This window comes from Pseudophryne corroboree, chromosome 5 (genome assembly GCF_028390025.1).
Source record: "Pseudophryne corroboree isolate aPseCor3 chromosome 5, aPseCor3.hap2, whole genome shotgun sequence".
In the NCBI taxonomy this organism is placed as follows: domain Eukaryota; kingdom Metazoa; phylum Chordata; class Amphibia; order Anura; family Myobatrachidae; genus Pseudophryne; species Pseudophryne corroboree.
The window spans coordinates 150,228,642-150,253,737 of NC_086448.1; the positions used below are offsets into that span (position 1 = coordinate 150,228,642).

The following is a 25,096-nucleotide window of genomic DNA, read 5'->3' on the forward strand; positions in this document are numbered from 1 at the left end:
ACCTGTCGACCTAGAACATGTCGACCTAAAGACCCTGTCGACCTAGAACCCTGTCGACCTAGTTACTGTCGACCAATAGTGGTCGACCTAGACATTGTCGACCTAGTTACTGTCGACTTTCAATACAACACCCACGTTACACAGCGTGTACCCACCAAGGTATGGGCATGTCAGTGCAAGCGGCTGCGTTCCCAGGCACACAGATGCTAGCATAGGCGGACGTGGTCAGTCATTTTTCTTCATGCATACAGGGTCTAATTCAGATCTGATCGCAGCAGCAAATTTGTTAGCTAATGGGCAAAACCATGTGCACTGCAGGGGCGGCAGATATAACGTGCAGAGAGAGTTAGATTTGGGTGGGGTGTGTTCAAACTGAAATCTAAATTGCAGTGTAAAAATAAAGCAGCCAGTATTTACCCTGCGCAGAAACAATATAACCTACCGAAATCTAACTCTCAATGAGGATGTTATATCTGCCCCCCCCCCCAGTACACATGGTTTTGCTCATTAGCTAACAAATTTGCTGCTGCGATCAGATCTGAATTAGGCCCACAATTATTATTTATTACCAGTTATTTATATAGCGCACACATATTCCGCAGTGCTTTTACAAAGAATATTTGGCCATTCACATCAGTCCAGCTTACAATCTATATTCCCTACCATATATACACACATGTACGCTAGGGTTTATTTTGTTGGGATTCAATTAACCTACCAGTATATTTTTGGATTGTAGGAAGAAACCGGAGTACCCGGAAAAAAACCATGCAAGTAGGGGGAGAATTTACAAACTCCACACAGTTAGGGCCTTGGGGGAATCGAACCCATGACCTCAGTGCTGTGTGGCAGTAATGCTAACCATTACGCCATACGTACTGCCCCGTAATGCGGTAGTAAGAAGGGTAAATTGATACATAGGGCATGGTATACAAATATAACGTCTGTGTACCTTTCCTGTCCTTCAGGACCTCTGGTCTGATCAGCGCTAAGGTCCGCTCTGGGGCGCTGGAGGCTGACTCCTCTGTGAGTTGTTGCTGCAGCTTATAGTTGGGGAAGAAGAAGGCCAGTTCCCTGCTCGCCTGTTCCCGATCACTGCTGCCATGGACCGCATTGTACAGGACCTCTGTGCCATACTGAGCCCGCAAGCTGTCACATACAATGCATTTGTGTTTTATATACATCTTCTATGCTATATATAATAGACAGTGCAAGGTACAAGTTTGCACATTGAGAATGAAGCCAATAAGTGACAGAAGCATTAGAACATAACATGTGTAATATTAGAGTTACCCAGTATAGGGCCTGATTCTGAGACACATTGCTGATGCTTGTGCAAACAGCCAATGTTTTCTGTACTGTGCCTGCCTCGGAGTTGCAATGCACATGTGCCCGCGATGAATTACCTATAACACCTGCAACCAGCGTCTGTGACCTTGTATGCATTACCCCTGGCCCCTTACTTGCATAGGGTTGTAGTTATGTGACCGGCGGTCAGGAGACTGCCGGTCACAATACCGACGCCGGGATCCTGCCCCCACACAAACCTGACAGTCGGCATGCTGACTAACAGGGACTATTCCCACTCGTGGGTGTCCACGACACCCAAAGAGTGGGAATAGAACCTGTGGCACACCCAGCTCGCCACGAGCCCGCAAGGGTCTTTGTTGTGCTCGCCCCCCCCTCCCCGGGCATCTAAAAGCCTGGATCCCAGTCTCGGCCCACAAACCCAACCCCTTGCACAGGCCATTTACATATGTTCGCACAATATGTACAAAGACGTAGCAGCGGCGGATTATACAACCATCCGCCCGAATGCAGGCAGGAGGGCAAGTGCAATGAAGCCCCCTGCGGGCTCGCTACGCTCACCACACTGTGGGCTCGGTGACTCGCTGTGCTCGCCACAGGTTCTATTCCCACTCTATGGGTGTCATGGACACCCACGAGTGGGACTAGCCCTGGGTCCCTTGCCAGCATTGTGATTTCGGTATGCTGACCGCCGGGATCCCGACTGACGGGATGATAACCGCATCCCCCTAAAACATCAGTCTAGGTTATTTAGGTTTCTATCTCTAAGCTGATGGGGTAACTGTAGTAGCCTGCGTTATGCAGTTCCCGGCAAGTCTGTTTTAAAGGGCAATCATTGGAAAGGCAAAACCAGGTTAGTTGGTTGCGCCAATATTTTACTGGGATGTTTTGAGATAACTTACGCCTTTTCTGTGCTACAGAGGTAAGCTACGCAATTGATATGAGCTAGTTATAAAATATCTAAAAATTGTTAGAAAAAGATGCAGACGTAGCTTGGTAGCCATCCCGTGAAAAAGCAAATTTGCTATTTTGATATTCATGCGTTGCTAAAGGAGATTTTCCCCGACCCTAACTAACATTAGGGTTGCATTTATTGTTCTTTATAAAGTTCTTTATATAGTGCTTGTAGAGACATTTGTAGCATACTATGGCCCAAGCTGGTGCTATAATATTGTAACATCTCAACCGGCCACTGGAAGCACCGAAGCCCCTTCCCACCAACAGACTCCTAGTAATACTTGGTTCTTAGTAACGATGTGGAACATCTCAGCGCATCTGAATACAAAGTCTCACAAATATGCCCAGATCTGGTGGCAACCGGATCATTTACAATATTTCATCCCATCAGAAAGATCCATTCCCAGGCTTGTCAGACCTTATACTGTAGGCAGTGCCGTAACTAGACATTTTAGCGCTGTGTGCAAGAAACGGCATCGGCGCCCCCACCCCCCCTAATGTAAACCGGTGGCGTGGCATCGCGGGGAAGGGGTGTGGCCACAAAATAATACCAGTTCATATAATGGTGCACAGTAGTCTCCATTATTCAAATTACGCCGCAAAGTAGCGCCACTACACCAGGTAGAGCCCCTTTTTCACATTACGGCGGAGAGATTCCCCTTTTTACACATTACGGCAGACAGCGTCCCCCTTTTTTACACATTACGCCAGACAGAGTCCGCTTTTTACATATTACGGCAGACAGCGTCCCCTTTTTACACATTATGGCAGGTAGCGTCCCCTTTTTACACATTACGGCAGACAGCGTCCCCCTTTTTACACATTACGGCAGACAGCGTCCCCCTTTTTACACATTACGGCAGACAGCGTCCCCCTTTTTACACATTACGGCAGACAGAGTGCCCTTTTTACACATTACGGCAGACAGCGTCCCCCTTTTTACACATTACAGCAGACAGCGTGCCCTTTTTACACATTACAGCAGACAGCGTGCACTTTTTACACATTACGGCAGACAGAGTCCCATTTTTACACATTACGGCAGACAGCGTGCCCTTTTTACACATTACGGCAGACAGCGCCCCCCTTTTTACACATTACGGCAGACAGAGTCCCATTTTTACACATTACAGCAGACAGCGTCCCCTTTTTACACATTACGGCAGCAGAGTCCCAATTTTTTACACATTACGGCAGCATAGTCCCCCTTTTTTACACATTACAGTAGCAGAGGTGTGTGTGTGTTCTGTCAGTCACCTGGAGGTGGTAGGCAACATCCAGGCGCAGAGTCTCTGCTGGGGTCCGGGACACATGCTGCGGCGGCGCTACAAACAGCATGAGAACCGGTCTGGGAGCAACCTCCGACAGCGCTCCACACCCCGCCAGTAGGAGTCCCATTCTCCTGCACTCACAGCGGAACTCCTGGCGGCAGCGGGATACGGGGCAGCTGTTTGCTGATCGATGCGGCTACAGGCGCGATCCCGCTCCCCTCACACTCAGAGGCGGGAGGCAAGCGGTGGCGCTGGCCCGGGACTTTCACTACTAACTAGCCGTATGGGTAGGTGTGCTGCCAGATGGTGCGCCTTGCCCACATTCGTGCTGTGGGCAAGGCCCCCTTGGCACACACCTAGTTACGGCACTGACAGCTGTATTAGAGACATCATTATATACTATACAAAAAGCTAAATCACATATACCCATTCAGGCTGGCAATCCTGTATTTGCCAATATTGAGGCGATTGCACAGATCACACCTTACAAATACCTAGGCATTTAATTAAATACAGAATGCAACATAAATGTGTCTATCATAAACAGTGAGATCCCACTGAAATGGAACATCCAGGACAGAAGCACGGCAGGCAGATGCCCCGTGCTCAGGGGAACAGGTTAGGGGGAGAGAGAGAGGTCAGAAATGGTCATCACCTGGAAGAGATTGTTAGCTCCACTTTGCTGACGCTGAAGGGGTTAAATCGATTTCGAACCCCAGCTTATCCGGCCCGAAGATGGAGAGGTGCAGGGTGCAGGCGTTAGAACCTGAGGTGAGGAGTAAGAGCGGGACTCCTGTGTGCCCAGCGAGAGAGAGGATACAGCGTGCAGTGGTGACAACCATCCACATGGGAGGGAGGAGGCGGGGAGAGGCTCTGACAGGCAAAGGCTGTGCCCTTCGTGTTGAGTGCAGCAGCCACACAGAAGGAATCCCCCAACTCACTCAGGGGCCGCGGTCATGGCATGCGGTGGGTGGTGAGCTGTGATCAGCGGGCGGCGGTGATCGGCGGGCAGCAGAGAGCATAGTGACGGTGACTTCAGCTGCACCCTTACAGGTCCAGCGCTCTACGCAGCCGTGTAGTCGGCTGCGACTCACTCCCGCCTCTTCCTTCTCCGCTGCTCCTCAGGCACAGGCGGCTTGTAATGAGTCAATTTGACTCATTATAAGCCGCTAACTTTAGGAAATGGGGGGCCGGGCCGTTGCGCCCTTAGTGCGACTGCGCTGTGTGCCAGGCACACCTGGCACACACGTAGTTACGGCACTGACTGTAGGCACTTTAGTAGGTGCTATCCTGGTGGCAGCTGTCTGCTTTCCTGTAAGCAGACTGCACAGATCCCTTTGCTCTATCCCATTCCCCCCACATTAACTATAAGCTTACGGAGACATGCATACACGTTTGTTCATGTGCTACCCTTCTAGCCTCCAGTAACTGTTATTATCCTGTCTTATTTCACGGTGTCTGATAACAGCTCTTATAGGACATTTCTATAATCCATTATTGTTTGTTCCTTTTTTGCTGTCGACTTTATTCACACTCTGTGGGGTCTATGTACTACTAAGCATTGGAGAGAGATAAAGTGGAGAGAGATAAAGTACCAGCCAATCAGCTCCTAACTGCCATGTTACAGGCTGTGCTTGAAAAAATAAGAATTTACTCACCGGTAATTCTATTTCTCGTAGTCCGTAGTGGATGCTGGGGACTCCGTAAGGACCATGGGGAATAGACGGCTCCGCAGGAGACTGGGCACAATTAAAGAAAGATTCAGGACTATCTGGTGTGCACTGGCTCCTCCCCCTATGACCCTCCTCCAGACCTCAGTTCAGATACTATGCCCGGAAGAGCTGACACAATAAGGAAGGATTTTGAATTCCGGGTAAGACTCATACCAGCCACACCAATCACACCGTATAACTCGTGATAATAAACCCAGTTAACAGTATGATAACAATGGAGCCTCTGAACAGATGGCTCTCAACAATAACCCGATTTGTTAACAATAACTATTTACAAGTATTGCAGACAATCCGCACTTGGGATGGGCGCCCAGCATCCACTACGGACTACGAGAAATAGAATTACCGGTGAGTAAATTCTTATTTTCTCTGACGTCCTAGTGGATGCTGGGGACTCTGTAAGGACCATGGGGATTATACCAAAGCTCCGAAACGGGCGGGAGAGTGCGGATGACTCTGCAGCACCGAATGAGCAAACTCAAGGTCCTCCTCCGCCAGGGTATCAAATTTGTAAAACTTAGCAAAAGTGTTAGACCCTGACCAAGTAGCCGCTCGGCAAAGTTGCAATGCCGAGACCCCTCGGGCAGCCGCCCAAGATGAGCCCACCTTCCTTGTGGAATGGGCTTTTACTGATTTAGGCTGCGGTAGTCCTACCGCAGAATGCGCAAGCTGAATAGTGCTACAAATCCAGCGAGCAATAGTCTGCTTAGAAGCAGGAGCACCCAGCTTGTTGGGTGCATACAGGATAAACAGCGAGTCAGTTTTCCTGACTCCAGCTGTCCTGGAAACAAATTTTCAGGGCCCTGACTACGTCCAGTAACTTGGAATCCTCCAAGTCCCTAGTAGCCGCAGGCACCACAATAGGTTGGTTCAAGTGAAAAGCTGATACCACCTTCGGGAGAAACTGAGGACGAGTCCTCAGCTCTGCCCTATCCATGTGGAAAATCAGATAAGGGCTTTTACAAGACAAAGCCGCCAATTCTGATACACGCCTGGCCGAAGCCAGGGCCAACAGCATGACCACTTTCCACGTGAGATATTTCAAATCCACGGATTTAAGTGGCTCAAACCAATGTGATTTCAGGAACTCCAAAACCACATTGAGATCCCAAGGTGCCACTGGAGGCACGTAAGGAGGCTGAATATGCAGAACTCCCTTGACAAAAGTCTGAACTTCAGGCAAGGAAGCCAGTTCCTTTTGAAAGAAAATCGACAGAGCCGAAATCTGGACCTTAATGGACCCCAATTTGAGGCCCATCGTCACCCCTGCTTGCAGGAAATGCAGGAATCGACCCAGTTGAAATTCCTCCGTTGGGGCCTTCCTGGCCTCACACCAAGCCACATATTTCCGCCAAATGCGGTGATAGTGGGTTGCAGTCACATCCTTCCTGGCCTTGATCAGGGTAGGAATGACTTCCTCCGGAATACCTTTTCCCTTCAGGATCCGGCGTTCAACCGCCATGCCGTCAAACGCAGCCGCGGTAAGTCTTGGAACAGGCAGGGCCCCTGCTGCAGCAGGTCCCGCCTTAGCAGTAGAGGCCATGGGTCCTCTGAGAGCATCTCTTGAAGTTCCGGGTACCAAGTTCTTCTTGGCCAATCCGGAACCACGAGTATAGTTCTCACTCTTCCCCTTCTTATTATTCTCAGCACCTTGGGAATAAGAGGCAGAGGGGGAAACACGTAAACTGACTGGTACACCCACGGTGTCACTAGAGCGTCCACAGCTATCGCCTGAGGGTCCCTTGACCTGGCGCAATATCTTTTCAGCTTTTTGTTGAGGCGGGACGCCATCAAATCCACCTGTGGTCTTTCCCAACGGTTTACAATCACTTGGAAGACTTCTGGATGAAGTCCCCACTCTCCCGGGTGAAGGTCGTGTCTGCTGAGGAAGTCTGCTTCCCAGTTGTCCACATCGGAATGAACACTGCTGACATTGCTAGCACATGATTTTCCGCCCATCGGAGACTCCTTGTGGCTTCTGCCATTGCCCTCCTGCTTCTTGTGCCGCCCTGTCTGTTTACATGGGCGACCGCCGTGATGTTGTCTGATTGGATCAGAACCGGTTTGTTTTGAAGCAGGGGTCTTGCTTGGCTTAGGGCATTGTAAATGGCTCTTAGCTCCAGGATATTTATGTGTAGTGAAATCTCCTGATTTGACCACAGCCCTTGGAAATTTCTTCCCTGTGTGACTGCACCCCAGCCCCGAAGGCTGGCATCCGTGGTCACCAGGACCCAGTCCTGTATTCCGAATCTGCGGCCCTCTAGGAGATGAGCCCTCTGCAGCCACCACAGCAGTAACACCCTGGTCCTTGCCGACAGGGTTATCCGCTGCTGCATCTGGAGATGCGACCCGGACCATTTGTCCAACAGGTCCCACTGGAAAATCCTTGCGTGGAACCTTCCGAATGGAATTGCTTCGTACGAAGCTACCATTTTTCCCAGGACTCGTGTGCATTGATGTACCGACACCTGTCCTAGTTTTAGGAGGTTTCTGACTAGAGATGACAACTCCTCGGCTTTTTCCACTGGAAGAAACACTTTTTTCTGGTCTGTGTCCAGAATCATTCCCAGGAACAGAAGACGTGTCGTCGGGACCAGCTGTGACTTTGGAATATTGAGAATCCAGCCGTGCTGCTGCAGCACTTCCCGAGAAAGTGCTACCCCCACTACCAACTGTTCCTTGGACCTCGCCTTTATCAGGAGATCGTCCAAGTACGGGATAATTAAAACCCCCTTCTTGCGAAGGAGTATCATCATTTCGGCCATTACCTTGGTAAAGACCCTCGGTGCCGTGGATAACCCAAACGGCAGCGTCTGGAACTGATAGTGACAGTCCTGTACCACAAACCTGAGGTACTCCTGGTGAGGAGGGTAAATGGGGACTTGCAGGTAAGCATCCTTGATGTCCAGGGAGACCATGTAATCCCCCTCGTCCAGGCTCGCAATAACCGCCCTGAGCGATTCCATCTTGAACTTGAATCTTTTGATATATGTGTTCAAGGATTTTAAATTTAAGATGGGTCTCACCGAACCGTCCGGTTTCGGTACCACAAACATTGTGGAATAGTAACCCTTTCCTTGTTGAAGGAGGGGTACCTTGACAATCACTTGCTGTGAATACAGTTTTTGGATAGCCACCAACACTGCCTCCCTGGCAGAGGGAGTTGCCGGTAAGGCAGATTTTAGGAAACGGCGGGGGGAAGACGTCTCGAATTCCAGCCTGTACCCCTGAGATACTACTTGAAGGATCCAGGGATCCACCTGTGAGAGAGCCCACTGTGCGTTGAAATTTCTGAGACGGGCCCCCACCGTACCCGGGTCCGCCTGTGCAGCCCCAGCGTCATGCTGTGGACTTACCGGACGCAGGGGAGGACTTCTGCTCTTGGGAACTAGCTGAATGCTGCAGCTTTTTCCCTCTACCTTTGCCTCTCGGCAGAAAGGATGAGCCTCTAGCCCTCTTGCTTTTCTGGGGCCGAAAGGACTGTACCTGATAATACGGTGCTTTCTTTTGCTGTGGGGTAGCCTGTGACAAAAAAGTCAATTTCCCAGCAGTAGCTGTGGAAACGAGGTCTGAAAGACCATCCCCAAACAGTTCCACCCCCTTATAGGGCAAAACTTCCATGTGCCGTTTTGAATCGGCATCGCCTGACCATTGCCGAGTCCATAACCCATAACCCCCGCCTGGCGGCAATGGACATAGCGCTTATTTTTGATGCCAGCCGGCAAATATCCCTCTGTGCATCACGCATGTATAAGACAGCGTCTTTTATATGCTCTATTGTCAGCAAAATATTGTCCCTATCCATAGTATCAATATTATCCGACAGGGAATCTGACCACGCAGCTGCAGCACTGCACATCCATGCAGATGCAATAGCTGGTCGCAATATAATGCCCGTGTGTGTGTATATAGCTTTAAGGGTAGCCTCCTGCTTTCTATCAGCAGGTTCCTTTAGGGCGGCCGTATCCGGAGACGGTAGTGCCACCTTTTTTGATAAACGTGTCAGCGCTTTATCTACCCTAGGGGGTGTTTCCCAACGTGACCTATCCTCTGGCGGGAAAGGGTACGCTGCCAATAACCGTTTAGAAATTATCAATTTCTTATCGGGGGAAGTCCACGCTTCCTCACACACCTCATTTAATTCCTCAGATGCAGGAAAAACTACTGGTAGTTTTTTCTCACCAAACATAATACCCTTTTTTGTGGTACCTGGGGTACTATCAGAAATGTGTAATACATTTTTCATTGCCTCAATCATGTAACGGGTGGACCTATTGGAAGGTACACTAGTCTCATCGTCGTCGACACTGGAGTCGGTATCCGTGTCAACATCTGTGTCTGTCATCTGAGGTAGCGGGCGTTTTAAAGCCCCTGATGACATTTGAGACGCTTGGACAGGCACAAGCTGAGTAGCCGGCTGTCCTATGTCGTCAAACCTTTTATGTAAGGAGTTGACACTGTCACGTAATTCCTTCCATAAGTCCATCCACACAGGTGTCGACCCCGCAGGGGGTGACATCACATTCACAGGCATTTGCTCCGCCTCCACATCATTATCCTCATCATACATGTCGACACAGCAGTACCGACACACAGCACACACACAGGGAATGCTCTGACAGAGGACAGGACCCCACAAAGCCCTTTGGGGAGACAGAGGGAGAGTATGCCAGCACACTCCAGAGCGCTATATACTACAGGGATATCACTATACAGAGTGTTTTCCCTTATAGCTGCTTATAATAAATATACTGCGCCTAAATTTATTGCCCCCCCTCTCTTTTTACCCTTTCTGTAGTGCAGAACTGCAGGGGAGAGCCAGGGAGTGATCCTTCCAGCGGAGCTGTGAGGGAAAATGGCGCCAGTGTGCTGAGGGTGATGGCTCCGCCCCTTTTTCGGCGGGCTTTCTCCCGCTGTTTGTGTAACTCTGGCAGGGGTAATTTACACCTATATAGCCCCTGGGGCTATATATGGTGTCAGTTTTGCCAGCCAAGGTGTTAATATTGCTGCTCAGGGCGCCCCCCCCCCCCAGTGCCCTGCACCTATCAGTGACCGGAGTGTGTGGTGTGCATGAGGAGCAATGGCGCACAGCTGCAGTGCTGTGCGCTACCTTGGAGAAGACAGAAGTCTTCAGCCGTCGATTTTCCGGACCTTCTTGCTTCTGGCTCTGTAAGGGGGACGGCGGCGCGGCTCCGGGACCGGACGACGAGGTCGGGTCCTGTGTGCGATCCCTCTGGAGCTAATGGTGTCCAGTAGCCTAAGAAGCCCAAGCTACCACCAGTTAGGTAGGTTCGCTTCTTCTCCCCTTAGTCCCTCGTTGCAGTGAGCCTGTTGCCAGCAGATCTCACTGTAAAATAAAAAACCTAACAAATACTTTCTCTCTAGGAGCTCAGGAGAGCCCCTAGTGTGCATCTAGCTCGGCCGGGCACAGAAATCTAACTGAGGTCTGGAGGAGGGTCATAGGGGGAGGAGCCAGTGCACACCAGATAGTCCTGAATCTTTCTTTAATTGTGCCCAGTCTCCTGCGGAGCCGTCTATTCCCCATGGTCCTTACGGAGTCCCCAGCATCCACTAGGACGTCAGAGAAATGAGAGTTAGGAGATGATTGGTTGTTACGTTATCTCTCTCCAAGACTTAATGGGTAATTCAGAGTTGATCATAGCAGCACATGTTACCAGTTGGGCAAAACCATGTGCACTGCAGGTGGGGCAGATATAACATTTGCAGATAGAGTTAGATTTGGGTGGGTTATTTTGTTTCTGTGCAGGGTAAATACTGGCTGCTTTATTTTTACACTGCAATTTAGATTTCAGTTTGAACACACCCAACCCAAATCTAACTCTCTCTGCACATGTTATATCTGCCACACCTGCACTGCACATGGTTTTGCCCAACTGCTAACAAATTTGCTGCTGCGATCAACTCTGATTTACCCCCTTAGTACATAGACCCCTATGGGCCTTATGCAATAGCCTGTGAGATACGGGCATGGGTACAATTCTGTTTAGTTTGCCCGTATTTGTAAAGCTGAAACCAGGTTGCTTCTGTGCCTCGCAGGAACTCTAATCTGATATTCTTATCCTAGGATAAGGTGGGCATGTCATCCATACACAGCTAAGACAGTAATCTGGGGGCTATATAAGTGCCTCTGTGGTGTTACTACCCCATAGCGAACTGAAAGGCTGCACTGTTGAAATCTTGGTTCATTCATAAATATGGTTGCTTCCACAGCTGTCGGGCTGTAGGTCTACCAGCCTCTGGCTTCTATCCACTTACCTGTCAGGCTTTTCCTTCTTGGCAATTTCCACATCCGTTGGGCCGATGAACTCCCGCCATGCAGGGATCACATCCTCATCTCCGGTGTTAGAAATGATTAGGACGTGGCACGGGCCGCTGGACATGAACTGTATCAGCTCCTCAAACTTTTCCTGGTCAGACAGATATATCACCTATGTTACACTGGTGTGTCTTCTGTTATACAGTCCTAAGCCAATGTTACAGTCTAAACCAAAATACATTTACTTTAGGAGTCAATGGGCCTGATTGAGAGCCGCAGACACTGCTGATGTTCGCGTAGATGAGCGATATTATGCTACTACTGTGTGTGCGTGAAAATCGCAAAAATCTCCTACAGCAAATGTGTTACACTGAGTACATGAGGCGCTTTTGTGACTGAGACGCACGGTATCAGAGATGTCTGGGAAAGGTGCTGGTCGTTCATTGGCAGTGATTGGAGGGTGGCTAAACACAGGTATGGAGACGGTCTGTCTTATTGGGCGTGTCCATGGGAGGTAATTGGCGTGTCACTAAAGTGTTAGCGTACAGACGCTCAATAGTTCACTCTGGAGCTGTCTCGGTCCTATGCATGGACATGCACCAGGGAAGTACATTGCAGCAGTATTTGCATAAAGTCGCAGGCAGGCAACCGTCAAAGAATGCAGCAGGTTAGCAGGGCTGCCATCAGAAATTGTGGGGCCCGGGGACTGAGGAAATAGAAGAATAGCCATGCAGGTTAGCATTAATTCCTATTGCCGTTGTAAGATAACGATCAATCACGTCAATGATTGGTGGCATTGGAAAACTGCAGCATAGTCAATATACCCCTTAATGGAGAAAATAACATGTTTGGTATAAAACAATGTGAATGTTTAATTCCAATCGACAAATCAAATATCCTCCAAGTTCTAAAGCACTGTCCCTACTGGCTAACAGAACCCCATGTGTCACTCATTTTACTGGGTCTCACACACCCACGGCTGTTATCCGTACAGCTGCAGCAGGCTACTTACTCCTTATACTAATGCGGGAATAATACAGTGTAAGATCTGTGCGTCGTGTTGTACGGAGTACTCACCTCTCCCGCTCTGTGCTGATACAAGTCTCTGGCTTCAGACTCGGTCATTGTCTTCTCTTCATTGGCCAATATTTCAAATCCAGCCTCCTGTATCTGAAATGAGCCCAAGATCCTCGTCATCTCTGTTCTACTCACCACATGAGTACATTCAACATACACCTTTAACATGCTATAGAGCAGTGGTTCCCAAACTTTCTTGAATAAAGGCGCCCTATAGTGTCAGCACTGTTCTAACGGCTCCCCTAGGCCCAAAGTTTCTTATTGAGAAATTCAGCAAAAATAATTAAATGAAATAAATTGTGCCTACCTGTCATCCTTAGGGTCAGTTATTTGGTGGTGTACAGTTGTGCTTCTGTTTGTCCATACAATTTTGTGATTGGCAGCCACCAGCACTGGTTTTGCCTGTCACATTGACCATAAATAATTTGCAAGTGGCCTGGGGCACCTTACGGTGCCACGATTTGGGAACCACTGCTAGAGGATTACCAGCAATACATATATACAGTATTTGTAGTCCTCACCTTCATAATTATTTCATCTGCCTTCCCATGAGCGACAACGTCAGGTTTAATGATGGCTACCGTATAAGATTTTCCAGATGGAACTAGAAGGGACAGTAACACAATAACATTAGTAAGAGACAATACAATAATATTATACCAACTGGGCATCTCTGGTTTACCGGGATCAGTACGAGATCCCGCTGAACGGGATCCCGGCGGTCGGAATACCGACACCGAGATCCCGACCGGCACAATCCTGACAGGGGGGGTGAGCGCAACGCAGCCCCTTGCGGGCTCGCTGCGCTTGCCACGCGGCGGGCATGGTGCCTCACTACACTCGGCACACTAATTTATTCTCCTACTATGGGTGTCGTGGACACCCACAGAGGGAGAATATGTCAGGATTGTGCCGGTCGGGATCCCGGTGTCGGTATTCCGACCGCCGGGATCCCGTCCGGCGGGATCTTGACCGCATCCCGGTTTACCATAGTACATGTGGGCTACGCTGCTTTTGGGAATGCTTTTAGGTTAAATAGCGGTTTTATGAAGTGGTTCTAAAACAAAATACAGCAACTTATAGACAGCACACACAGACACTAGAACAAGATACTTATCTCAGTCTCCATCCATAGACAATGTACAGAGAAGATATTAATGCACATTACACAGACCTATATATGTACAGTAGGTGATGGTATAAGTCACTCACCTAATTCGTCATCTGTAGCCAGAGCTGGGAGAGGGGACGTCTCCTCCTCTTCCTCCAGGAGAGCTTCATCTTTTATCTAAGACAGCAATTCCATTAAAAGTACAGTATATTATTCATGCGTTGCCATAAATTTACTAATTCACTAATTGTTTCATAGAAAATCTACATTCACAGTATGTAACGGGTGTGTGCCTCCTTGTTGTTAAACTATAACACTACTGTCTATATTATAACATGCAGTGAGAGGGTGAATGCCGGAGTTCTACACTCGGTGTGGGACCAGACGTAGATAGACATGGTCCTGCCTGCATGGTGCACTAGCACTACATCTCTGTAAGACACACAATAGGGACTTCAGTTCCATGCATGACTTCTCTTCTAGGCAGCTTACTGCGACAACATACAATACAATAATACAATACGCACATAAACAACAGTTCTTCTGTTCCTTATAAAATATGAACACTTACCACATTGCGTTCCAGGCCATGGGTCAATACCTTCTTCTCTGCTTCCAGTTGGTCAACGATAGTTTTCTGCAGTAGGGGAGCATTGGCGCCTCTCACCACTGCAACCAGTTCTCCTGCCTGCCCAGGTACAAACAGAGACAGTCAGTCAGACAGATCTCTAACCCTGAGCAATGCAGCGGATTCACCTTTGCAAACCTAAAGTGTAGCGCAATGTGGTAGCTGGTTTTACTTTTGGAGAGAAGGAGTTCTTTGGTTCTTCTTCCATGACAGCCATACACGTTCAGCCTAGAGTCATGCATTTTTACATTTACTGTGTTACAGGAGTCTGTAGTTTCCTGGCTGTAACTATTAGGCTCTTTCACATTATCTAATCTGTGGGTGAATTTCATGTCACCCTCACTCCTGTTAAGATGTTTGCAATGTTCTTCATTTGCAAAGAATTGTAATCAAGGTAGAACTATGGACTTGTAAATTCCTTTCAGATGGAAGACCAGCTAGAGCTGTTTCTCAGAGTCCATTCCAGTTGTCCTCTCTGACAGCTTATTATAGTGTGAAATGCCAAAGGATTCGCTTTGGTATAGTTTTGGCACTTCCTGGTGATCAGAAAGGTGTCTGCATATGATTAGCATCACCTGGCACAAATCATTTTCTTTAGCTATAAGGAAACTTTAAGGGACTCATGAAGAATTGTATTCCAGAGCAATTAGGCCTTCATTCAGATGTGGATGGGGTTGTGGCTCATGCAGCAAAGTACAGATGTTCGGTACTTTGTGCATGCACCGGACATGTACCAAACAAAGGTGTGTTGCCACCGTTGCTGGTGAGGGATGAGGCCAGGATCTCCGTCAACGTATGGAGATTTTCAGGCCTCCTTTTGGACCTGCGGCAGCCGGGCATGGACCAATGGGTCACGCAGTCGGCTGATAATGTCGCAGTTGATCCGTCTTAGGACGCAGCTAGGATCAGTGACGCCCCCTGCTGCATTACCATATTAGTGCTATCGCTGCTGCTTCCATGTCAGCAACTCCAACCACATCTGAATGAGGGCCTTTGTGCCTTTCTTGCCATGGAACTACTTGATCATTTCCTCACTGCGCATGTGTGTCAAACAGGTGTGCGCTTGTGTCTCCTTGTGTGAAGGGTGCCAGGATACGGGTGGGAGGGGGGATGTTAAAGTACAGTAAGGGTGTGGGCTTGCAAAACGCAGACCCTGCTACTCTAATTCACGTCATTCCAATGTGATCTTCCAAGTGTGTGTGTAATAGTGTATATCCTCTGATCTGGTCATCTGGTGACAGCCATAAGCAAGACCATCACTACATATATTTACAATTAGTACGTGTAATGAAATACATTGTTACGTTGGACCTAGTGCATGATTTACAGCTGCACGCAATGCCGATGTTTACAGTGTTGAACTTCTTTTGCTACTGCGCGTGCGTGAAACACACATGGTGCGTATGCACAGAGGCGCAGTTGCTATTCAGACACAAGGTAACAGAAATGTCTTGGAGAAGTGCTGAGCAGTAATTGGCTAGTGACTGGGAGGTGGCTAAACAGACACACGGAGATGGTACATCCTGAGGGCGTGCTGCGGGAGTGTCTTGGGCGTGTCACTGAAATATTTGCATACACAGATGCTCAACCATTCACAGTGGAAGCTGCAGGCTGTTCGGGAATTCCGCTGAGTCTGCCCGTATTTTTAAAGTGCCAGTCATTTATCAGGCATTACTAAGTCAGTTTTGCCTTGTAAATGATTGCCGCTTTAAAAGTACGCCATAATTCCCAAATAGCCTGCACCTCGCAGGCTATTAAAATAAGGGCCCTCATTCCGAGTTGTTCGCTCGGTAAAAATCTTCGCATCGCAGCGATTTTCCGCTTAATGCGCATGCGCAATGTCCGCACTGCGACTGCGCCAAGTAAATTTGCTATGCACTTAGTAATTTTACTCACGGCTTTTTCATCGTTCTGGCGATCGTAATGTGATTGACAGGAAATGGGTGTTACTGGGCGGAAACAGGCCGTTTTATGGGCGTGTGGGAAAAAACGCTACCGTTTCCGGAAAAAACGCAGGAGTGGCCGGAGAAACGGAGGAGTGTCTGGGCGAACGCTGGGAGTGTTTGTGACGTCAAACCAGGAACGACAAGCACTGAACTGATCGCAGATGCCGAGTAAGTCTGAAGCTACTCATAAACTGCTACGAGGTGTGTAATCGCAATATTGCGAATACATCGTTCGCAATTTTAAGATGCTAAGATTCACTCCCAGTAGGCGGCGGCTTAGCGTGAGCAACTCTGCTAAAATCGCCTTGCGAGCGAACAACTCGGAATGACCTCCAAGATTTTAAACCTACTGGTAAATCTTTTTCTCATAGTCCGTAGAGGATGCTGGGGACTCCGTAAGGACAATGGGGATAGACGGGCTCCGCAGGAGACATGGGCACTTTAAGAAAAACTTTAGATCTGGGTGTGCACTGGCTCCTCCCTCTATGCCCCTCCTCCAGACCTCAGTTAGAGAAACTGTGCCCAGAGGAGACGGACAGTACGAGGAAAGGATTTTTGTTAATCCAAGGGCAAGATTCATACCAGCCACACCAATCACACCGTATAACTTGTGATAAACTACCCAGTTAACAGTATGAAACAACATAGCATCAGTTCAAAACCGATGCAACTAAAACATAACCCTTATTTAAGCAATAACTATATACAAGTATTGCAGAAGTAGTCTGCACTTGGGACGGGCGCCCAGCATCCTCTACTACGAGAAAAAGATTTACCAGTAGGTTTAAAATCTTATTTTCTCTTATGTCCTAGAGGATGCTGGGGACTCCGTAAGGACCATGGGGATTATACCAAAGCTCCCAAACGGGCGGGAGAGTGCGGATGACTCTGCAGCACCGACTGAGCAAATAGAAGGTCCTCCTCAGCCAGGATATCAAACTTATAGAACTTTGCAAAGGAGTTTGACCTCGACCAAGTAGCAGCTCGGCACAGCTGTAGTGCCGAGACCCCTCGGGCAGCCGCCCAAGAAGAGCCCACTTTCCTAGTGGAATGGGCCTTGACCGATTTTGGTAATGGCAATCCAGCCGTAGAATGCGCTTGCTGAATCGTGTTACAGATCCAGCGAGCAATAATCTGCTTTGAAGCAGGGGCACCAATCTTGTTGGTCGCATACAGGATAAACAGTGCTTCTGTTTCTCCGACTCTAGCCGCTCTGGCCACGTAAATTTTCAAAGCCCATACCACATCAAGGGACTCGGAATCCTCCAAGTCACGCGTAGCCACAGGCACCACAATAGGTTGGTTCATATGAAAGGATGAAACCACTTTTTGCAGGAATTGAGGACGGGTCTGCAGTTCCGCTCTATCCATATGGGAAACCAGATAGGGGCTTTTATGTGACAAAGCCGCCAATTCCGACACTCGCCTAGCCGAAGCCAAGGCTAATAACATGACCACTTTCCAAGTGAGATATTTTAACTCTACCGTTTTAAGTGGTTCAAACCAGTGTGACTTAAGGAAACTTAACACCACGTTAAGGTCCCAAGGCTCCACCGGAGGTACAAAAAGGAGGCTGAAAATGCAGCACTCCTTTCACAAAAGTCTGAACTTCTGGGAGAGAAGCCAATTCTTTTTGAAAGAAAATGGATAGAGCCGAAATCTGAACCTTAATGGAGCCTAATTTTAGGCACAAATTCACTCCAGTTTGTAGGAAGTGAAGGAAACGGCCCAGATGGAATTCTTCCGTAGGAGCACTCCTGGCCTCACACCAAGAAACATATTTTCGCCATATACGGTGATAATGTTTAGATGTCACGTTCTTCCTAGCCTTTATCAGCGTAGGAATGACCTAATCCGGAATGCCTTTTTCCGCTAGGATCCTGCGTTCAACCGCCATGCCGTCAAACGCAGCCGCGGTAAGTCTTGGAACAGACATGGCCCCTGTTGCAACAGGTCCTGTCTTAGAGGAAGAGGCCACGGATTTTCTGTGAGCATTTCCTGCAGATCCGGATACCAGGTCCTTCGTGGCCAATCTGGAACAATGAGGATTGTTTTTACTCCTCTTTTCCTTATTATTCTCAACACCTTGGGTATGAGAGGAAGAAATACATAGACTGACTGGAACACCCACGGTGTCACTAGGGCACCTACCGCTACTGCCTGAGGGTCTCTTGACCTGGCGCAATACCTCTGTAGCTTTTTGTTGAGGCGGGATGCCATCATCTCTATCTGTGGAAATCCCCACCGACTTGCAATCTGTGCGAAAACTTCCTGATGAAGTCCCCACTCTCCAGGATGTAGGTCGTATCTGCTGAGGAAGTCTGCTTCCCAGTTGTCCACTCCCGGAATGAAGACTGCTGACAGTGCGCTTACATGATTCTCCGCCCAGCGAAGAATTCTGGTGGCTTCCGCCATCGCCACTCTGCTCCTTGTGCCGCCTTGGCGGTTTACATGAGCTACTGCGGTGACGTTGTCTGATTGGATCAGAACCGGTTGGTCGCGAAGTAAGGTCTCCGCTTGACGTAGGGCGTTGTATATGGCCCTTAGTTCCAAGATGTTGATGTGAAGACAAGTCTCTTGACTTGACCAAAGAGCTTGGCAATTTCTTCCCTGTGTGACTGCTCCCCAACCTCGGAGGCTCGCGTCCGTGGTCACCAGGATCCAGTCCTGAATGCCGAACCTGCGGCCCTCTCGAAGGTCAGCACTCTGCAGCCACCACAGGAGATATACCCTGGCCCTGGGGGATAGGGTGATCAACTGATGAATCTGTAGATGTGACCCGGACCACTTGTCCAGTAGGTCCCATTGGAAAGTCCTTGCATGGAACCTGCCGAAGGGAATGGCTTCGTATGATGCCACCATCTTTCCCAGGACTCGAGTGCAGTGATGCACTGACACCTGTCTTGGTTTCAACAGGTTCCTGACCAGAGTCATGAGTACCTGGGCCTTCTCTATCTGAAGGTAAACCCATTTCTGGTCCGTATCCAGAATCATACCCAAGAAGGGCAGACGAGTTATAGGAACAAACTGTGACTTCAGGATATTGAGAATCCAGCCGTGTTGCTGTGACACCTTCAGCGAAAGTGACACGCTGTTCAACAACTGCTCTTTTGATCTCGCCCTTATTAGGAGATCGTCCAAGTATGGGATAATTGTGACTCCTTACTTGCGTAGGAGCACCATCATTTCCGCCAATTACCCTGAAATTGGTAATGACAATACTGTACCGCAATTCTCAGGTACGCCTGATGGGGTGGATAAATGGGAACATGAAGGTATGCAGCCTTTATGTCTAGATACACCATAAAATCTCCCCCTTCCAGGCTGGCGATGATCGCTCTGAGCGATTCCATTTTTTTTTTTTTTCAGAGGAAGTGGGTAAGTTTATTATATTGCTATCTTTTCAGCAGTGGTCATTTTTCAATATATATAAAAAAATAGTCAACAATGTCCGTGAGGTCAGAGTCTGAGAGAACATCTAAGAGAACAATTAGCAGTAGCGTTGGTGTGAACGTTTGCCATCTTTTATTAGAACGATCTCATTCAACAGTAGTGCTATTCAACTATGTTTGTTCATCATGAGGCTTGTCATATAGCAACAGTTGATAGGCTGAGTAACAAACCTCCAATATTAGATGCAAGCATGGACAGTGAATGCGTTTTCCCTCCCTTCCTCAAAATTTTATTCAGCACACTTGGTGCTTAAAGACAATTCAGAAGTGCTCACAATTGTGAAGTTATCTTTCAGGTCCTCTCTCATTAAAGTTCTGTCATGCCGGAGAGTTTCGGTTTGGCTTTGGTAGGCATGTATGGGTGGAACTGGTACTGTTGGCTTGTGGAGGAAGTGGGGAGGCTTGAGCCAGCTCCTACTCATGGAATTAGGAGTCTAGCAGAGGCAGCAGGAACTTGAGGAGAATCATTGTTGTTCTAGCAGTGGATGGCCCGAAGGCGTGGACAGGAAATGAAGATGAATAACTTTATTAAACTGGAACTGAATCTGTCTTTATCATCTGAGTAGTGTTTGAGATAGGATGAGTGGCTAGATGATTAGGCTGGATTGAATGAGAACCATGCTAAAACTGTATTGATGATCAGACTGGAACCGAACTGCATTGATGATCAGACTGAAGCCGAACTGCATTGATGATCAGACAGTGACTTGAACTGGATTGGAAACCGGACTGGAACTGGATTGATGACCAGACTGGAACTGGATTGAAGACCGGACTGAAACCAGAGAGGTGATCGGACTGGAACTGGATAGATGACTGGACTGGAACTGGATAGATGACCAGACGGGAACACGATAGATGACTGGACGGAAACTGGATAGATACCCGGACTGGAACTAGATAGATACCAGCATTGGAACAGGATAGATACCCGGATTGGAATTGGGTAGATACTTGGACTGGAACTAGAGAGGTAACCAGACTGGAATTGAACAGGTGTTGTTAGGGGATGTGGTTATGATACCAGCTGTTGGGATCCTGACACCCATCAGAATGCCAACGTCGGAATCCCAACAGGGTCAAGAGACAAGTGCCAGAATCATGACAGCCGGCATGCTGACCATATGTATAGCAGGTGGGTTAGGGTTAGGCACCACTGGGGGAGGGAAGCACTAACAGGGGAATTTAGGGTTAGGCTGTAGGAAGGGATGGTTAGGGGTTAAGGGACTGGGTATAGCATGCTTACCTCACCCCTGTCTGGATTTTTTTTTTTTTTAAATATATATTTATTGAGAAGGGAACATGTAACAAAATACAGGTCATATGTCACAATGTTTGCTAGAATGTATCAATCACTGCGGTATACAGAGATTATCAATCAAAAAGCTGAATCAAAACTTTAGTTAGTATAGGCAAGGTTAAGAGGACAGTCAACCATATACATATCAAACGGGGGAATGCAATAACAGTTGACAGGTTTTAAAAGGGTAGTGAGCCTTGAATGAGAGATTCCGTATTATACCACGTTGTTAACCTAACTACTCTGCGCACATATTCCCTGGTAGCAGTTGGCAACGTATGTAAGTAGGTTAACCAAATGGCAAAAAATTTTGGGGCGCGGGACTCCGCATCCAGGGAACAATCAACCCAGTCCATTTGGTAGAGATACGTTAAACGTGGTAACATGAGGGAAAGGGGAATCGGCTCCGGATGTATCCATTGGGATAGAATAGTTTTCTTTGCTGCAGCGGCCACACGAGTCAACAGTAATATCATCCCTTTGGAATGTGGGGGATCCTGAGTCTGCACGGAGTTCCAGAAAGCCCAGGCCATAGTGATATTAAAGGAGATGCGAAGTTCCATATTAATATAAGTTTGGACTGCCATCCAAAATGACTGTACTACCGGGCATGCCCAGAGACAGTGAATAATATCGGCATCGGGGGAGTTACATTTAAAACATAAAGAGTTGTCAGATACTCCAGTGAGGAACCTAAGTCTAGGGGTGTAGTAGGCTCTATGTAATATCTTAAAGTGCATCTCTGCATAGGAAGATGAGACTAGTTGTTTATTTAGTAAACCACACCACCGAATCACCGTCAGAAGATCGGTGTCTGGGAAGTTGTCTATCCATTTGGCCATCCCTGTTGTGAGCTTAGATAGATCCAACCTCCGCCTAGTGTGAGAATATATTAAAGAAGTATTATACGGTGCTCCTGGGGACTGTCGTACCAGACCATCCAGGGGAAAGGTGCGATCAGGGGGGTGTAGTCGTGATATTATGCTAGTGGCGAAACTACGGATTTGGAAATAGGCAAACAGGGGAAAATGAAGAGTGGGGAATTTTTCTTTTAGTTGTGCTATAGTCAATATTGCGGAGCATTCTGTATTCAGAAATTGATATAGAAGAGAGAGGCCCTGGAGATGCCAACCGTGAACAATCCTATTTTCTTCTCCACCCTGAAAACGCGGATTACAACACAAAGGCTGAAATAAAGAATCCGTAAGGGATAGGCCTAGGCGTTTCCTGAGTTTACGCCAAGCTATACATGGTGTATATATTAATGGATTATGAAGTCTGTCATGTTGAGGGGGAATAACAGCAAAATGCAACAAGTGTACTAAAGTGTGTTGAGGTGAGAGAGCCTGCTCCAAAGCTCCATTAACGAAATTGTCACAATCCCCTATCCAATCCAGAGCATATCTATAGTTGGCGGCTAGGGAATAGTCTTCAGGACAGGGGAGATTAATACCACCAAGTGAGAGGGGTTGTTTTAGTTTAATAAGTGAGATGCGGGGACGTTTATTTGCCCAGTGTTCCTTCTAGGCTGTTTCAGCAGGGTGCTGCACCCTGCCCATTTTTGAAATGTGAAAAAGCACCCTGCCCTTTTTCAGTGCACCCTGCAGGACCATAAATCACCCCCTTGTATACAGAATGCAACAGTCAGAGTGTATATTACAATGTCATTGTCTGTTCCTTGCCCATCTCTGAAATTGGAGCACAATTTCTATCCTTCGCAAACTGGATGGCAGATGAGGGACTGTAAATGACATCACTGATGTGGCTGCCTGCAAAACACTGCACTCTGATAAAGAGGGAAAGGACAGGGTAAGCAGTAAGCAGGTACTGCTTACAGTATTTCCCCAGTAGAACAGACTTTTTTTTACCTATATATTTTAACCATCAAGTTAACTTTTCTGTTTTATAACACATAGGGATTATAACCACTTCAGCACTGGAGGAGACATTTATAATTATCTACTTATGTATATGCTAAAGCCAATCTTTCAAGAAGACTGGACATATACAGTATGTTGCTCAGTACAGATGTTGGGTGTTACATTGGTGTCATGTATGTATGTATGTATGTATGTATAAAAACTATAAACATTTGCGCTATGCTTTGTGCGCAAAGCGTTACATCAAAAATGTGCCCTTCAAAATAAAAATGTGCCCTCCTCAATGATCAGCACCCTGCCCTAAAAAAATCCTAGAGTGAACACTATTTGCCCAAATAAATTTAGTAAGGGCTTTGTTAATAGAATGGACATCTCGTTTGGACAATATAAATGGAAGCATCTGGATTGGGTAGAGTAGTCGAGGGAAGGAGATCATCTTATATAGATGACACCGACCCAGATAAGAAATAGGGAGATGTTGCCATTTCAAAAAATCATTCGTCATTTGGGTAATGTGGTAAGAAAAGTTCACCGTATATAGGTCAGTGAGGAGTGGCGGGATGCAAAGGCCCAAATATTTTAAGTAACTGTGGGCCCATTTGAAAGGAAATGAATCGCCCCAATCCCGTGCCGCCTCCCCTCCCAGCGCCAGCGCCTCTGTCTTATCAAAATTAATAAGAAATCCAGAAATTAAATTAAAGTCATGCAGTGTGGTCAGTAACGATGGAAATGCCTGTTTGGGGTCAGCAAAATATAATAGCAGGTCGTCTGCAAAAGCAGATACCTTGACTTCGTTGTCTTCTACCCCAATACCTTGCCAAGTAGGATCTTGTATAAAATGACGTATCAATGGGTCTAGGGCTAGATTGAATAGCAAGGGGGAAAGAGGGCATCCCTGACGGGTCCCTCTACCTAACGTAAAGGCGGACGAGTTTAAGCCATTTACAGTCAGATGTGCCTGAGGTAATGTATATAACATTTTGAACAGATGGATGAATTCCTCACCAAATTGCTGGGCATGAAAAATACGAAGCAAATGAGACCAAGAGACACGATCAAACGCCTTATCGGCGTCACAACTAACAATAAGGGCGTCGGGGCAGGCAGTTTGTTGTGCACTATACATTGCTGCAATCAGTGTGTGGATATTATGAACTGAGGTTCTACCTTTGACAAACCCTGTTTGGGCAGGATGTAGGACCCTATTCAGGATTGGTTGAAGTCTCATTGCAATTAGTTTTGTAAAAAGCTTCAGGTCCTGATTCAATAATGAGATCGGTCTGTAAGATTGAGTATATCGGGGATCTTTTCCCGGTTTCGTAAACAACACAATTCTGGCGTCTCCAAATCCCATAGGGGGAGGTTTTCCCTCCAACAGTGCATTGAAAAGGGATAATAAATGAGGTGCCAGATGGGGGGGCCAGGATTCGATAATACTCCGCCCCAAATCCATCCGGGCCGGGGGACTTACCATTGGGTAATGATTTAATCAGGGAAAGTAGTTCCGGTTCTGTGACCGGTTCAGTTAAGGATTGTCTTTCCTCTTCCGTTAAAACAGGTAGTTTTGCCCTCTCAAGGAATTGTGTTCCAAGAGTCGGGTGATCCGGGGGGGCTTCATAGAGAGTGTTATAATATTGTAAGAAGGCCTCAGATATTGAGGGGGTGTCAAAGATGGTTATAGACGAGTCTGTGATTAATTGGGGGATACGAGAAGGAGCGGAGTATGACCGCACCAGGTTCGCCAATAACCTCCCGGATTTATTTCCCCCTCGAAAAAATCTATTCCGTTGTAGATCATACGAGAATCGCGCCCGCTCCGTATATAGTGAGTCGTACATGTGTTTTGCATCAAGATAGGCCTGCCGGTTGCCGGGTGAGCCCTGCAACAAAAGTGTGTTATAAGTTTTGGTCAGGTTACAAGCAAGGTCCTGTATTTGGGTCGCAAGCCGCTTGCGTCTCCTAGAGACATATTCCATAATATGTCCTCGGATCACTGGCTTCGAAGCCGACCAAAACAAATTGATATCCTCCATATGTGTACTATTATCTGCTACATAGTTCTGGAACGTTTGTTCCAGGTGGGTGCAAAAATCAGAGGATTTCGTAAGATAAGCTGGAAATCTCCAATTGTATGATTGAGAGACCGGGGACTGTAG

General features: G+C 47.6%; 1 protein-coding gene across 2 annotated transcripts in view; it reads right to left on the reverse strand.

Annotated features, from left to right (window-relative positions):
• NME9 (NME/NM23 family member 9) overlaps nucleotides 1–25,096 on the reverse strand; it is an 89,929-nt gene that overhangs the window by 20,537 nt on the left and 44,296 nt on the right. For both annotated transcript variants that reach the window (XM_063921818.1, XM_063921819.1), the window contains exons 5-10: nucleotides 14,306–14,422; nucleotides 13,836–13,911; nucleotides 13,145–13,227; nucleotides 12,624–12,716; nucleotides 11,546–11,697; nucleotides 953–1,149 (exon numbers count right to left, since the gene is read on the reverse strand). In XM_063921818.1, coding sequence (XP_063777888.1) covers nucleotides 953–1,149; nucleotides 11,546–11,697; nucleotides 12,624–12,716; nucleotides 13,145–13,227; nucleotides 13,836–13,911; nucleotides 14,306–14,422 — 718 coding nt within the window. The remainder of the gene's footprint in view (nucleotides 1–952; nucleotides 1,150–11,545; nucleotides 11,698–12,623; nucleotides 12,717–13,144; nucleotides 13,228–13,835; nucleotides 13,912–14,305; nucleotides 14,423–25,096) is intronic.